This window comes from Coffea arabica, chromosome 2e (assembly GCF_036785885.1).
Source record: "Coffea arabica cultivar ET-39 chromosome 2e, Coffea Arabica ET-39 HiFi, whole genome shotgun sequence".
NCBI classification, from domain to species: domain Eukaryota; kingdom Viridiplantae; phylum Streptophyta; class Magnoliopsida; order Gentianales; family Rubiaceae; genus Coffea; species Coffea arabica.
In genome coordinates this window covers 12,501-29,004 of record NC_092313.1, presented here as the reverse complement: position 1 = coordinate 29,004, position 16,504 = coordinate 12,501, and the positions used below count along the sequence as shown (strand labels likewise).

The 16,504-nt window shown below is 36.4% G+C and overlaps 2 protein-coding genes across 2 annotated transcripts; one reads left to right on the top strand and one right to left on the bottom strand.

Annotated features, from left to right (window-relative positions):
- Positions 1-1,771: 1,771 nt before the first annotated feature.
- LOC113729775 (protein BOLA4, chloroplastic/mitochondrial) lies at positions 1,772-4,189 on the top strand. The gene is made up of 3 exons (XM_027254008.2): positions 1,772-2,172; positions 3,461-3,528; positions 3,712-4,189. The coding sequence occupies exons 1-3, from the start codon at positions 1,900-1,902 to the stop codon at positions 3,863-3,865; spliced, it is 495 nt and encodes a 164-aa protein (XP_027109809.1). The 5' UTR covers positions 1,772-1,899; the 3' UTR covers positions 3,866-4,189.
- A 221-nt stretch (positions 4,190-4,410) lies between these two features.
- LOC113729774 (DNA polymerase alpha-associated DNA helicase A) lies at positions 4,411-14,343 on the bottom strand. Its single transcript, XM_027254007.2, has 7 exons — positions 13,158-14,343; positions 12,692-13,000; positions 12,297-12,580; positions 10,138-11,169; positions 9,186-9,354; positions 4,991-5,148; positions 4,411-4,889 (listed from the first exon to the last, which is right to left on the bottom strand). Exons 1-7 carry the CDS (start codon positions 13,981-13,983, stop codon positions 4,647-4,649), a joined length of 3,021 nt encoding a protein of 1,006 aa, XP_027109808.1. The 5' UTR covers positions 13,984-14,343; the 3' UTR covers positions 4,411-4,646.
- Between the last annotated feature and the right edge of the window lie 2,161 nt (positions 14,344-16,504).

Genomic DNA, 16,504 nt, shown 5'->3' with positions numbered 1-16,504 from the left:
AAACTCGAACACAGATGAGTGTTAATGTATTATCAAAACATTTGCTCCGGTATTTTAAAAGTATTTTTAATGTATTTTTTGAATATTTGTAAATATATTAGTGAAATTCCTTCCTCCTGCTCTACCTCCCCCCTCCCCTTCATCCCTAACAAGCCACTTTTCCTTCTTATTCTTTTTTCTATTATTCATCTTTTCCTTCCTTCTTTCTTTTTCTCCCATTAACTCTTATTCTCTATATATATAGCTCTTGTATTCCTTGCATATGTAATCTATATGTGTATTGGGAGTGCAACAAGGATGCTGAATGTAATTTATGGGTTTGAAGTTTTAGTAGTCGTTTGGATTTAAATTCATATTATTTTAGTAAATAGAGATGGAAGATAATTGAAACTCACGAACTTAGCTCAATAAAAGCTTGTTTTAACTTGATTTGTCAACTAATCAAGCTAAAAACTAATGATATCAATGTTTATTGAAGTGTCAATTCATTGAGGATTTAGCTTGGTTGGAAATGTTTAAATAAGAATATTTGGATCTCATATCTTAAATATATAAAAGGGGGAAGGGGAATAGCTACAGTTCAGCCATGGGCCGGTTTCGATGGTAATTCTGATGATTTCGTGGGGTGTCTTGGTCTTTCCATCAACAAAATCCTCCAAATCACACAACAAAATCCATCACCCCCAACACAGGCTACCCTGCGCTTGGCGCAGGGCCCAAAAACTAGTAGACTTGTAAAGTCACAAAGATATGTAAATATAATTTTATTAAAAGGAAAAGCATAATAGAATGTCCTTATTTTCATTGTTAAATTTAAATTAGATAAGTAGTTCTTCTATTTCAAATGCTGTTCGAATATAAAGCAAAATTACTTGAACTACATATAAGTAATTGTAAAATGTACAATAATTGTAATCACTAAAGTAAAATAATTTTGAATAGTCTATATGATAGGGGTGAAGTGCAAATAAATTAAATTAACAGCAAAATAATTTAGTAGTTTTGGTAAAAAAATGGCACCATTGTGAAGGGTGAAATTCACAAATTAAATCCAAAATAACATTTTTTAAGGTATTTGAATTTTAAAAGAGAATCTTGAGAATTTTTAAAATACGACGGGAAATTTTGTACTATTTTGTGGGTTGTCACCATTAATTAACTCTATCATGGTTTGAGTTAAAGTGTCACCATTAGTTTTTTTCTATTAATTATTTTTTCCATTCAAACATAAAAAGGAGAAATTGAAATAAGAAATAGATAAATAAGAACTATAAAATAATACTAAAGATTTGGTTTAAAAACTTATAATGATATTTGTAGTCAACCAAAAAAGACTTGGTAACTTTTGTTTCTTCTTTATTTGTTTTATATTTTCCTTTTATCTTTTTGGTTTCTTACTTATTTTATATTTTCCTTCTATCTCTTTTGTATTTGGAGAGAATTAAGATTTTGTAGGCCAAAGCATATATTTTCAAAATCATCTCTTCTCTTTAAAAAAGAAAAAAGACAGAAAGAAAAGGAAAAAGAAAACAAGTAATGAAAGGATTAAATTATCAATTTTTTAATTTGACTTTGATTTTTTTGCTATTCATTGTTAGTTTTAATAAAAAAACTAACGGTGATACTTTAATTTAAATTATGAGAGATTATATATAGATTTTTAAACTATAGGGGAATTATGTGGCAAAATATCAAATTACAGAATGTAAAAGGTAATTTACAATTTTACCCTTTTAATAAAGAAAACGATCGTAGATGAACATCCGAAAATACTTGTGAACGGACCCAAGTGGAGAATTTATCCAAGGAGAAGGCACCGGAGAAGAATTCACGAATACTAGGGAAACACCCGCAGCATCTGACGAACGAAAGGGGAGCCTGTTATACTCACTTTCTTCTATGGCCATGGCGCTGTTGACGCGGCCGAACGCGGCGGCTCTGTGGGTGGGCAGGTGTCGTCTCTTTTGCTGTCGTACTCTCGTTTCTCTGCCAGCAAGACGGGAAGGACATCATTTCAGTGCTCTTATATTCTCGAATGTGAAGCTTTCCTCTCGCATCGGATTGACGGCTGTTCCTGCTGTATCTCGTCGGGAATTCTGCGTCCGTGCGGCAACTGGGGTCAATGATTCCGGCTCAGTGGACTCTACTTTGATCCAGTCCATGGGGAGGAAGGTTCGATCCACTGAACGCATCTCTTTTTTGCCCTTCTTGTATGATACATTCTGTCAAAACGAGCTCCTCTTATCATTTTCTTCACTTAGTCGGAGCAATCTTTGGCTCAAGAGAGTTGCTTTATTTGCGTAAAAATGGTTGATCCTTTGTACCTGCGGCAAAAGAGACCAGAAATCTTTAAAGTAGGAAAATTTCTTCGGCGAATTATGAATGTTATATGGCGGGACTAGGATGAAGCCTTTGGGAAAATCCACAGTTGACAAATTTCAGTTACGCCGGCCAACTTGATTATCTCGGGGTAAAATATCAGTATACAATTAACTAGACCTTGAAATGGAATGAAATTTATTTAGTATTTTACTGCTAACGACTTTGACACCATTAAATGGTTAAAGAAAAAAATAAAAGGGACGTGGAGATTGGGGCTGGTTCCTTGGTGTAAAAAAGGAGAGTTCCTCTAAAGTAATACTGCATCAAATTCTGGATGCAGATGAAATTAGAAATGTTTTAACTTTGCAACTCATTCTCATTCATGATGAATTTCTCTTTTGATCATGATGAATTTCTCTCCTTCTCATTCTCATTCTCATTCACGAAAGTATTCTCTTTTGATCATATTGATGGCTTTTGCTCTTAAGATTGGTCTCCATGTCGGTGGTTAGTATTATTGATGAGGTTAGAATGGAGATTGGTTTCAAGGATTTTAAGGTGATGCCAGCCTCTTGATCATTCACTCATCCCTTAGGATTCAATTGGTGCTTTTGTTAGCTAAATGCTTAATCTGAAGTTCATTGATGGTTGTTGATGTTCTATAATTGCAAAAAATTGGTCATCTACGACTTCATAGTTGGTTGTTTGAAATTTTGGTATGCACAATTGAATCGTAGTCCTCTCAGCACTCATGTACAGACCACCAGCGATCAGTGATCCGATTGCTGATGAAGAAAGAGAATTCTTCGTTCAGTTCTTCACCTTATCGACTACTTGTGTAATTTCCATTACTGGTTGACAAATCTTTTATATCCTCCAATCGTATTCCCTTTTGGTATAACTAGTCTTTTTAGTGAATTTTTTAAGTCAAAATTGTGACATGGGGCATCCTTTATTTATTAGATAGCTCAGGAATATATGGTTTGACAAATGTTGGATCATCATGTGTTATACTTTTGTAGGGGACTTAGTTCTCTATTCATATATATATATATATATATATATATATATATATATATATATATGTCGGTGTTAACTTTCAGATTCTCAATGCTTCTGCTATTCTGTGTTTCAACAGATCAAGGAACAGCTTAATGCGGAATCCGTCATAGTGAAGGATTCTTATGGTGATGGTCGCCATGTAAGGTGAATTTGCCGTTGTCGTTTATTTAATACATTTAAGGACATCTGATGCCTTCTGTTAATCTGGCTATGAATATTCTCATTGGCTGTAATGTGAACATTAATTGCAGTGAAGGATCTTATATGAAGCAATCATCCTTAACACAGTGCTATGAATATTCTCATTGGCTGTATTGTGTTTTGCAGCATTGATGTAATCTCTACAGCTTTTGAGGGTCAATCTGCTGTGGGTAGGCAGAGGATGGTATACAAAGCTATATGGGAAGAACTTCAAAACACAGTGCATGCAGTTGATCAGATGACCACAAGGACTCCTGCAGAAGCAGCAGCAGAGGGATAAATTACTGCACACATTGGCATATCGTGTTCCCGTATTGTCTACAATCCAACTTTACCGGACTAATATCCTCATCACAGGAAATAAGTTGGTTAAAGAAAGTTGTTTAGTCTCTAGACGCACATTTGAACAATGGTATCTGCTTCATGTTTTTACTCTATTCATTGATTTAGCCTTCATGTTAGTCCTGCTGTTCTTCCCTTTCCTACGTCTACCTGGATTGGTGGGAGCATCAAGGATGCCTGAGGGGCTGCGGCACTAATGTTAAGTTCGGTTTGAAAAGTATGGCTTAGATATTGGTAAATGCTTTAAATCAGATTTTTTGAAGGCTGCTGTTAGACTGCTTAGGAAACTAAGCCATGTCCTACCAAAGCTTGCGATTCGTTTTATACATTTGACGTTTTAACACGCGGGGAATGCAAATCCACCAGGTTTGATAGCACTAGCTGGGAAATCTTAATACTTCAATTTTTCTCTTACCATCCTCAGTAGTTGTTAATTACGCAGACACTGAGCTATTATATCCATAGCCTTGAAGTCTGTTCAAATGTAGAATGATCCAATTTTGGATAGATGCATGTGTAAACAGCTTTAAATTACAAAGCGAAGAAGTACGTGTCGTCAACAATAAATCATCTACGAAAATCTACTTGGTTATCATATATACAAGCATCAACAATTGGCGCACCTTCATATACAAGAATAAGCAACTTTGCTGCAAAGGGATTGTAATCTTTTGTCAAATAGGTAGAATGTTTTGCATACGCTGATCAGCCCCGAACATTCAACCAAATGAAGGTAATATGGGATTCATGGCAATGCCAGATCCCCCAAAACTCCCAGGCTCGGTGTGCTTCACTCTACCAAAATATCTGATATGCCGTAGCAATCTGGCCAAGAAAGGGTTATGACATATTGTTGAGCTATCACAAATGACGGCAACATGTTTGCGCGCTCTTGTTATAGCAACATTCATTCGCCGGCTATCCCCTAAAAAGCCAACAGCGCCCAAGTTGTTTGAGCGCACCTAAAGCATGTAAAGTATAACAACATTTCAATAGTCTGGACCATTTAAAACTCAACAAAAGGTCAATAAAGAAATATTTAAATGACTTTTTAAGTGGATACCATGGATATTATGACGGCATCTGATTCCCGGCCTTGGAAGCTATCAATGGTTGCAACATCAACACCCGCTGCCTCAGGAACCTCATCAAGCCTGTCCCTTAGTAGCTGCACTTGGGCAACATATGGGGACTGCACAGCAATGGCTGTTGGACTAACACCTGCATAACAACATTGAAAATGAGATGTGCTCGAAATTTGGTATACAGTAGATTTTTTTCACCAGTAAATAAGAGATGAAACTGATGTTTACAGATTCTTACGACAGTTCTTAGTTTTCCAATAGATGAGTCTTGTCTTTATTCTTCCAAGATCTAATATAAAGGAGTAGAATTTTAAATAACGTGTAACTTTTCTTATCCTGACACTGTAAGAATTAATTTACATGCGTGACAGATAGGCTCTGTTCAACATGAAATCCGCTTTTCGTGTGTGTCACACATCTAGCGAGATCTGAAAGGACAATTTTTAGGGAGTTCATAAAATATTCTCTGCTAAAAAAAAGCACTTATTAAATCAGGTATTTTTTCTTTGGGCTACTATACAGATGTTCAATCATGAATTAGCTGGCTTCATTTGCTATACAGAGGGTCCTTTTTTTTTTTTTCCCTTTTTTGTTGGTGGAAGGAGCTCTCTATCTTCTAAATTCTTTGTTATTCTGAGGAAAAAGGATTCTATGCAAGTCTGTCTAGCTATTGAATTAGTAACCCAAATAAAGTCACAAACAGGAAAGATCACACAAGTGAGGAAGCTGAGAACCACGTCATATAATTCAAGACCAAAAATCTGAAAGAGCAGAACGTTGGGCTTTTCTGGATGAAAAAACTAGCTACGTGAACTCGATTAGAACTAGCATTGTACAGATTTTCAAGCACCATATATTGTTTCAAGTGAAGAAAACTGCAGATTCACAGCAATATCTTCCATCATAGTTAATTAATTGAAGGGCTTTTTTGGTTTTGGAATCATCTAAACTACTTCCAAATGTTGTGTATCGCTAATGTAACCCAAAACAGGAAGGATGTCTAAAATGTTTAACCCCAAACCTTGATCAAGCCTCGATATTGTTTGTCTAATCAACCACTTTAAGCGCATCTAACTCCAAAAGGTAGGGATTCATTTGACCCATTCCTTGTACCATTTTCACCTAGTACGCATCAACCTAAACCAAAATGCATGATTTCTCTAATAATAGTTCAAAACTTCTGCAGCCAGATTGCTGTACAATGTTATCACCATGGAGGCAAGAGATGAAAACACAATAAGGTTTTAGTTGTCCAAATTTGTCAATGCTACTTTCCTCCTCTTCTTGCTAGTTTCCGGTTTCTTCTATTGTCTGACTTCTTCTTCTTCTTCTTCTTTTTTGCCTAAGTTTTTTAATCTCAAGAAAACCACTCCAATTTGGGAAATATTAACAAGAATTAGTAGTCCAATCACAGTTACTATGTTGTGATCCTGAACAATTTGAGAACAACCATGTTCTAGTCATGTAGTTACTACTCCTTACTTGTTTCTGCCATTTCTTATTCAGATTACACACAATATGAACAGAGATTTAAACTTTGTCCGGTGCTGCCCTTATGTGCTACTGCTACTCCAAGAAAAAATACTCAACATATCAGACTTGAATAATGATAAAATTTATTAGGGTTGACTCCATCTAGACTCTCTAAAAATTTCTCTATATTATAGAAAAGGCCCCTCAGGGTGACATGACTTTTAACAATATATGTGAATCATTTAATCAATTCATCAAAATACTCGAGTGACAAACCCACCATCATAATGCTTGAAATGATAAGACGGCAACTGATACAATTCTTTAGGTTGCCAAGCAATTTAATGGCGGGTTAGTCTCTCGCTAACAAAAAGCGACAAATTGGTCACTTCATTTATATAATTTTCTGACCATGTCAGCTACTGATAATTGTGGGAATGGTTCAGCCACTTGACAGCATCCTGTGAAGTACACATGACCCAATCAGCCATTAAGTGGACTGTCCAACAGGATTGCACATAATTGGAAATATTGTAATATTATACCGGTGGACTGATGCAATTCAACCTTCAGGAGATCAATGTGAGAAAATGGTAATTTTAAAGGGGGTTTATTGGAATTAACCCTAAAGTTTATGTAGGTTAAGCATCTTTGATTAGATTAAACAGTGATAGTGTGTCTCCAACAAAGACCAGCCACAACTTAAAGAGCAACCGAGACACTATAGTGAGTGTGTACAGGTCAAAATTGAGACCTCCAGTTACAGCATGGCATGGTCAATGAAAGGCTAGGCGTAGGCATCATTATCTAAAAAATGCAAAGTTTTATCTGCATGCAGCCAACATTTATGATCACTGTTAACTGATTGTCCATAAAGTGTCAGCCCTAGCATTGATATCTTTAGAGAAGGAAAGTGCTCCAAAGCTTTTGGTATAAATGGGCACCCAGCCAAGTAGGGGCGAGCATATTCAGTGCACACCAGATTACCGACCAATTTGAAATGAATTTGGTAATTCGATAATTAGGTTGGTGAATAATTCCCACCGCACACCACATTTGTTGAATTTGAAGTAGGTACAGAATTGGTAAGGGATTTTCCCAATCTGGTGCGCCTAATTTCGAACTCAAACATGGTATATCAAAGTAGGGTAACGCATTACTGTTACCAATTCAGCTACCTTCATGCTACATATGCATTTCTAAATGTCTAAGTTAGACTAGTTAGTCACGTATTATTTGTTATGTATCCTGATATCCATCACCATATACTATAATTGTGTTTTTGTCTATTATATCCAGTTATCCATCATAATATGATTGTATGTCTATGAATTACAAATCATGTTATCTATAAAGTTTTCATGCATAATCTGACTAAAGTAGTAGTGCTATATTGTATAAACATCATAGGCAGTATGATAGAGTATATCAACTATTAATCCCGTATTAATATATGACTAAAAAAGAACATATTTAATGTATCACATATTTTTTTAGCCTTATTTCAGTATAGAGAAACATATTTGCATACCATATCAACCTAGGCTAGTAACATTGAAATTTGATTGTATTTGTAAATTGCAATTACACATGGTATATGTGATTATATTCATATGTATGTTTTAGTGTCTTCTGTACATATGCATAGATTACAACCATAAAGCATAACAAATTATGAGTAAATGAAGTTATATTGTAGATTACAATCAAACTATTGAGAAATATAAGTGATACATATGAATGTAGGATAGGAGTTTTATTTACATGTATATTTTCTTGTGGTGAAAACAATTCGTGCTGCTTTCATATTGGTTTCGAATTGGATTGGAATCAAAATGAAACTAGATTTGGCTGAATTAGGAAAGCAAATTACGTACAAGATTTTGGAGCTCAAACAACTGATAGCACCAGTTTAATTGTACTGATGCACACGCTTATGACCAAGCATTCAATTCAACATACAAACAACATGCTAGTAATACATCTACATCCAATATTCAAGCCAGTCAAATTCAGCATGGCAAGTAATCCAACAAGGTTTAGTTGTTTTCCTCTTTCACAATTCTTTTAAGCAAAATAAAAAGCCAGAATTGCCTAATTAGTTTATTTGAGGTAATAGACATAATTATAAAAAAATGCAGGTTGAACTTTGAAAGCAAGATGACAGTTTAAAGGCAGAATCCTTTTCTGTTTTTGGTTTAGGGTGATATACATGATATCTGCCATAGCCACTTATGCACTTGGGGTGTAGGGAGTCACTGGTTGGACTCTCACAGATTTGTCACTTTTTCAAACCAGGATCACACAAACTCCATTTTTTTTTAAAGATATTTCAGGAATATATTCCTGCAACTATTTCTCCAAGTTCCAAACAGCTAAAAACAGCTTACCATCTGCAAAATGTTTTTGCCAGGATACCAATAATATATAGGACCAAGAATCCAATACTTTTTGCTCACTCTGTCCTCGACAGATGGAAGTAAACATTCAGTGGCTTGACAAAAATCAGGTAGGAAGTTCGTTGTTTCGCTGGACTTGTACTGAATTCAAGTTTTTCCAAATTAATGAAAGTCATGTAACTGATGTAGGCAAGTTGAACATTTTGAGATAATCAGTTTCCTTCTGAAGTGGTTCCAAGAAAAATAACAAATATAAAAGAACTGCACAAGTAGATAGAGTAAAAAGACTGGAGGCAAGTACCAGCGTTAATCAAAGAATAGACATGTTGCACAACGATGTCTGCTTCCCCCTCATTAAAAAAAGAGCCTGTGCCAGCAGGATCCAAGTGCTCTTCACAACCAATTGATAAACTTCCATGAGGCATTCTTGTGTCAAGCAAAAGCAAAGGGCACTGTGTTATCCATGTGGGCTGCATTTCAGCATAAGGAATGTTAACATAATTTCTAGGCTTTGAGTGGAACAGCCAATAGGCATGAAACTGTGTAGGAACTATATTTGTTTAACTGTAAATTGATAATATCATTTGAACCCTTTAACAAGGAGAACCTATATTTTTGTAATTTATACTGCAGCACATTAGCTCTGGTCTTGGAAAGAAGACTGAAGAAAACGTCCAGGCATTTGGCAATTAGCATAGAAGAATAAATGGGTACTTTTTCGTTCAGATGAATATACCAAAATATTGTCATTATCACTGAACAAAATTGACTATTTCCAAGCTTTTGCAAGTACTACATAGAAACATACACATCTGTGAGCCTTGCATGTCCAAGTTTATGATACGTATGTGTACGCATCACATCATCTTATATGTAGCTCATTAGAGATTAGTAAGCCTGTGAAGCACCCATTTAAGCACTCCTTTTGCATTACCAGCGTGTTTGAACAGACGTGATATCTTTAAGGTGAAATTAGCATCTAGTTACTTTTACATCAGACGCATCTTAATGCAATGCAATGAAGTATTAAAATCAAATAAAAAGAAATGTGGTCAATGAATAAATTTTCACGTTCTGAGGTTCCATTGTTATTAAGTAAAGTTCCACACTTGCTCCATATCACACAAATCACCCTATACTTGGTTGCTTCTTTTGCTTCAAACTCTCAATTCAATCATAAAATTCATTAATCAGTTCATATTGTTGTGCCGAAAACCATTGTAAAGAAAAAATATTGCCAAAATCCAATATACCTTGACGAAGGGTGAATCTACAAGAAGATGACTGCTGACACTTGAAGAAGACTTCAAAAGTCCACCATACATCTCTTTTGAAGCCCAGCTGGCTATTGCATTATTCATTCTGTACTGTACAGTCAGCCTGGTTACCATAATCCCTTTGTGCAAACTTGCTGCTCGTTCTAGAAGAGATATTCCAAGACCCCCTTCAGCAGCTTTTCTAGACAAAATAACAGGAGCAAGCTGGCACTGATCCCCAGCAAGAATACATCGTTTTCCTAGCAAAATTGGTATCCAACAAGACGGTTCAATGGCTTGACCTGCTTCATCAATAACAACCAAATCAAAGGTGTCCAACCTTCTAATGAGCGGATCAGCTGCCCCAGTGTTTGTGGCAAGAACTACTTGAGCGCTAGACAAAATTTCTCTAACAGTTTCCTTTTCCTTCTTCTTCATTGTTTTTCCCAGTTGCTTCAGGAGCTGACGTATGCCAGCAGCCAAAGAATCATCCTTTAAACAATGTTTAAGGTCCTTTCTTAAATTGGACTTCTTTCTCTCAATCTCTGCTTGAAAATCTGCAAGTTTGGCGTTAACAATCTGAACCAAAGATCTCGAAGCTACTGCTTGAGATATTCGCACTGGGTTGCCGACCCGAACAATTTTGATCCCACTATCACACAATTTTTCAACCATGTTGTCAACAGCTGAATTTGTAGGTGCTGTTACAAGCACCCTTTCACCTTGTTTAACCGCAAGGGGAATAAGTTCTTTCAACAAACCTGTTTTTCCAGTCCCAGGAGGACCTTGAATTATCAGCGCAGGTCGCTTCCTGTTTAGACCCAATGCAATTGCTCTTCTCTGCGAGACGTCATATGATTTACTATCTAACAAGCCATTCAGTTCCACTTCAGTCCAGTCTACTAAATGATTCTCTTCCAGCAATCTAACAACTTCGCTGTCTCCAAATAGCGTAGTCACAACAGCTATTGATGGATTTCTTTTTTGCAAACCTTTCTTCTGGAGCATCATCAGAGCTTCACAATTACGCTGCGAAGAAGCTAATGACAAAATAAGGATCCACAATGTACATATCTCAATTCTGTTAGGTATAGCTAAATAAAATGCCCAAGACAGGTGCTACAGGCAAACTAACTGTAAAGTTGATTACTGCAAGCCAAGATGTGGCAACTTAATCCTAACCGACTTCTGTTTTCCCCATATCATCTAGTTCCCTGGAGTAATAATCAATGCAAAGAAAGAAAAGTGGAGAAAAATGAAGAACAAAAAGCAAATCAAAAAGTCAGCAGCAGTTCAAATTATGAAAGGTTGTATTCTCAGCAAACTCTAATTGCTTCTCCCTATTGCCACGAACTGATTGAACCAATCAATTTGGCAACCAGTCAGGTAGTCTCATATTTGTGTGAGCGGAATCCCTATCTCCTCGAAGACAAGTCCCCAGAAGGTCCCAGTGGATACTGGACACTCCTGACATTCCTCCCGAAGCAGATGGATAGAATTGAGAAATGGCACAACTAAGGTCACCCATTAATATATCCCCAAGTGCAAGCGTGAACTTTGACAGAACAAAAACACAAAAGACTTGAGCAATTATAAAGAATGCATCCTTGCTTTTTTGGGCACTCTCGGGAAAAATGGAAGAGAATGGAATAAATTTAGGATTTTGATATTAATCAAAAACAAACTGAATGAACAATCATGTGCATAGAGAATGAAGGTGAAGTGGCTGTAAAGGACGTGTTCAATGTGCCTTCTCATGGCAAATTTGAAGAGAAGACATAGCTGTGCACAGCAATGACGCACATTCTCAGCAAAGAAGAAGGAAGAAGGTAGTGGTGCGTTAAAATAAATTAAAAAAAGGGAAGGGAAGAGAGTTTTTGCATGCGGTTTAAAACATGGGCTAACAATTGGAAAATCAGATAACCTAAAAAGATGTATTGTAAATCCATATATGTCATGAGGGTCAGCCATGATTTTCACAATTAATCTCCCTAAGTATCATATTGTGTTGCTTATAATCCATAAAATTCAGAAAATTGAAGAAGATTGAAACTGACATATGGAAGATACTATGACTCTCATTGTTCCACTTGAGTTCCAGCAGTAGCACAAATCTCCTGGTTCAGAAAGAAACAAGAAGCTTTTATAGCAAGTACCTCATATGTGACAGCATCGGCCAGACCTTGGATACGATCAATGCGGATGCTCTTGCCAAAGAGCTTAGAAAATGTTGGATCACCATAACGGGATTCCAGGGCCACAGTGATGCTACATCCATCTTCCCCTAAATTATTCACAAAACCTTGCATGCAAGAAGTGGCACCAGCACCCCTACTGTCACACGTTCGCACGCAAACCATGTCTCCAGGAGATAGGGTTGTGGGAGGTAATCTATGATTTCCCTCTGCTCTGAATAGCACCAAATGCATTCCCCCTAATCCTGCATGCACAACTAGATAATGTTAGGAATCAAACAACCTAAAGCAGTAGTGCTGACTTGATACGAGCAAAACTTGGGCAACAACCTGTCGGAAAACAAATTGACTGTCACCTGTAGATGTGCTAACAGCATTCAGATTGCAGATAGTATCACAGAGTTCTTGCTCAGCCTGGGCATGGCTAACCAAAAATTCAATCGGCTTTGCAGCGTCAGAATTCTCATCCGGCATAGGAACAGCATTCAACTCCTCTTGTGTAAACTCCAATTCGGCATCCCTTTCGATCAAAAGTAGATCCGACATATGCTTGGTGAAATCATCTATCCTATTCTGAATGGCTTGAACCTTCTCGAGATCCAATCCTAAAACCCCTGGCACGGACTTTGGCTGGGGATTCTTCCTGGCAATGGCTCTATGCTGAGCTGCAAGTGGACAATGCTATGTGAAGATCAAAAGGAATGGAAGCAACCTGAATTGGACGTCTACACTGTGGTCGACCCCAGGAAAATAAAACCCTCCACAACCAAAAGAGCAACATTAATGATGATAAAAAACCAATGGAAGGTAGTAAGAGAAAACCAGAATTTGCTAATTCTTTTAGCAGCTTCCAAGACTCAGTTTGGCGCCAATCCTGAAGCACCGACTTCCGCTGGAGATCCTGAAGCACGTCTCTAAGCTCCCTCTGGAAATGATCGAACAGGGTGGGATAATGAGTGCAGACCTTGAGGCAGATGGCTTCGAGACCAAGGGGCATGGGGACGGCGTTGAGGTATGGCTGGGCCTGGATCACGAAGGCCAAACCTGGTCCCATACGTTGTCTGACCTCAGAGAATTCCCCCTGCATCTCAGCAGTGGTAAAATCGGAAGCCATGGCTTTCATGCCTTGGCATATCCATCTAACAACGCACTTACCCAAATCTCTCCGCCCGAGTGGATCACCGTTCTGATACAGAGAACGCACGTTAGCCGGTGAACATGTTTCCTGCCCATTCGGTCCCTGTGCTTCTCGCCTCCTTACCCTGTCTCCGTCACCTTCAGCAACAGTCGTAATGGTCGCAATCTCAATAGGCCCTACACCGGTTTTCAGCCCGGCAATGTCAGCATCAGCAACAGCTCTTCCTCCTCCCCTGTTCTTACGGTGGCTTCTTTTTCTCTTTGTATTGGTGGCGCAGAAAGTTGTGCTGCGCCGACAACCGGTCCGGGGGCAGCGTGAAAATGGGGAGGCAAATGAGAGGGGATGAGAAAAGACGAGATTATTGCCATCGAACAGATACGTGGAAGCCAAGGTACGATGAGCGGGGAAAAGGAAGTCATTGCAGCGGCGCCAGCAGAAACTGGGGCGTCTTTGAAGTGGCTTCAAGTCCAAGGTGGAGATGCTTCGGCAGGAAATGCAGGAGGCTTCCATCTATCCCAGCCCTAAACCCAATTCACATGTCTTAACTCCCAATAAATACTAATGAATTCGGAGCACAAGTACGGCAATGCAAACCCAGCGAATGGGCAGTCTCCACGGGGCGTGGAAAGGAGGCGCCTCGTACTTGTTTTTTTTTATTCTTCTTCGAATTCGAATAGCGGTCACAATATTTGTACGACTGCTCCAATATCATTAGAAATTTTTATCGTTGTCATCTCCGATTCAGAAACAGCACCGCCACAACCGAAAAAAGGCTGGCTGCGTGTGAGGTTGGCAGCCTAGTGGGAGGTCGCTATTGGCATGTAGAAGCAGGTCCCAGTTAAAACGTGAGATCCCGAGATCCTTTTGATTGGCTCCTGCGATTCTGCCCCTTTTGAGCGACGTGGTCGTGTGTTTTCCTTTGTTTTTCTTTTCTTTTTTGTTTTTTTTCGTGTCATTGTAGGTGAACTGCGCTGTGTGTCATTATGTTGAACGTATGCATTTTATATTTCCTAAGAATTTTAATCGTGACTTATCAAGGTTTTTTTATTTATTTATTATGAATTTATACAAATAATGAATAATTTAAATATAAAAATTAATAATAATTCTATATATTTATTCATATTAAATTTAAAAAATTAATATATTTTAAATGTTCAATTATTTACTAATTTTTAAAAATTTATTTACATACTTTCACTATAATATGCTAGTATACATCAAACAATATATCCCACATCCAAAATTTGATAGGTATTCTTTTTTATAAATATTCTTTTAGATAATTTAAACTTTTATAATGACCATAAATCTAGAATTATATATTCATACTTATTAAGTAGGAAAAGATCCATTAATCCATTTTTCTTCATCAATGAATATTCAACTTCTAATAATATTGGTAAATTTATTGGTGTAACAGTTAATTCTCTTGTTTACACTATGTTAATTCAAAATTAAGAAGAGATGATAATGAACCATTTGAATATTAATCAATGATATGGTGGTGAATGGAAGTAATTTATGAGATATGTAAGATTTCAATAATGTGATTTAAAAATGTTTTACTATACTTCTATGTAATAATTTAGTAGAAAACAAATATCATTAAATTAAGATTAGTTATTTTTTAAAACTATTTTAAAATTAAAGATAATTTTTAAACATATAATATAATCATTGTAATAATTTGATAGACAACAGATATCGTTAAGAAAAGATTAGTTGTTTTTCAAAATTATTTTAAATTAGAGATAATTTTTAAACACATAATATAATCGAAATAGGATTTAATATGCGTAAAATTCAAGTAACTTATTACTCGTCAATTCTTTTCAATTAGGCATGTCATATAGGAGTGAAAAATTAAAAATTTAGGTTGATCAATCCTTAATTTTGATGATGATGGAATAAAATGATGATTTGGACTAATATTTTTATATGATAAATGTTTAGGGACATGTGCCTTGCAAAATGAAAACAGAAGGATAACAAATCACGAAGAATTAAAGGGGAAATCTACCTATCAAACGCAAACAAAGTATCGGACATTCGACAATCAGTGAGTATACGTTGGACATTTCGATCGGACACTTATTCCTTTTATCGGTCGTTCAGTACAAAAATGGTTGAAACTTGAAATTTTCGTTTTCTATCAAACGCAAGGATCCAACGTAGAACAATTGGATCGGACGTTTTACATGATTGGTTCGGACGTCCGACAGGTCCAACAGCTAATTTTTTGATCGTTGCAGGAATTTTTGGGCCATATTTTCACCATCCATTAGGGATGGCAAACGGATCAGAAACGAATTAACGGGTCGGATTGAGATTCGGGTATAACAGATAACCTGTTGACTTGAATACAACTCGCCAACCTGAAACGGGTTAGAATATCTGTTTCGAATCTAAAAATTTCGAGTCAACCCGAATGATTTGAAATATAATTTCAATTCACTATTTTACCACTGTAGTTTCTAACGGAACTAATTTTGCACAAGACTAATTACATAATCAAATAATAAAAATTTAAATAAAATAATCCCAAATTAGATCTTAAATAAATTAAAATGCTATAAAAATATTTTATCCCAAATCAGATTTAAAATAAATTAAAATACTATAAAAATAGAAAATAATGTAATGTATCATTTGTCCAAACACAATAATTTTAACTTCACACAAATTAAATAAATTCATTTAGAATTAAGTGGTTAATGCATTTGAAAAAAAAAGAATAACTTAGTTTAGTTAGATAAAATATTTTATATTTATTAAATATTTTTTAATTTATAAACGGATAATCGGGTTAACTCGTGGGTGGCCTGAATTCGATCTTTTTTTTGGGGTTCATCGGGTTCAACCCGAACCTGTGAAATCTCAAGTTGAACCCATTAATTTTATGTTAGATTTGTGTCGTGTTTTTATGTCGTATCGAAAATTGTCACTCCTATCATCTATGAATACCTCAAAGCATGAGAAGAATACAAGTTTTTTAAAAGTGATTCTTGGATAGAAAAATATTTTTATT

Excerpts from the sequence above, each read along its gene's own strand:
- LOC113729775 (XM_027254008.2), top strand. The coding sequence starts at position 1,900 with ATGGCCATGGCGCTGTTGACGCGGCCGAACGCGGCGGCTCTGTGGGTG. Across the intron at positions 2,173-3,460 it reads TCCAGTCCATGGGGAGGAAG|ATCAAGGAACAGCTTAATGC; the intron begins GTTCGATCCACT and ends GTGTTTCAACAG. Across the intron at positions 3,529-3,711 it reads GGTGATGGTCGCCATGTAAG|CATTGATGTAATCTCTACAG; the intron begins GTGAATTTGCCG and ends TGTGTTTTGCAG.
- LOC113729774 (XM_027254007.2), bottom strand. The coding sequence starts at position 13,983 with ATGGAAGCCTCCTGCATTTCCTGCCGAAGCATCTCCACCTTGGACTTG. Across the intron at positions 12,581-12,691 it reads TGCTGTTAGCACATCTACAG|GATTAGGGGGAATGCATTTG; the intron begins GTGACAGTCAAT and ends TTGTGCATGCAG. Across the intron at positions 4,890-4,990 it reads ATGCCGTCATAATATCCATG|GTGCGCTCAAACAACTTGGG; the intron begins GTATCCACTTAA and ends TACATGCTTTAG.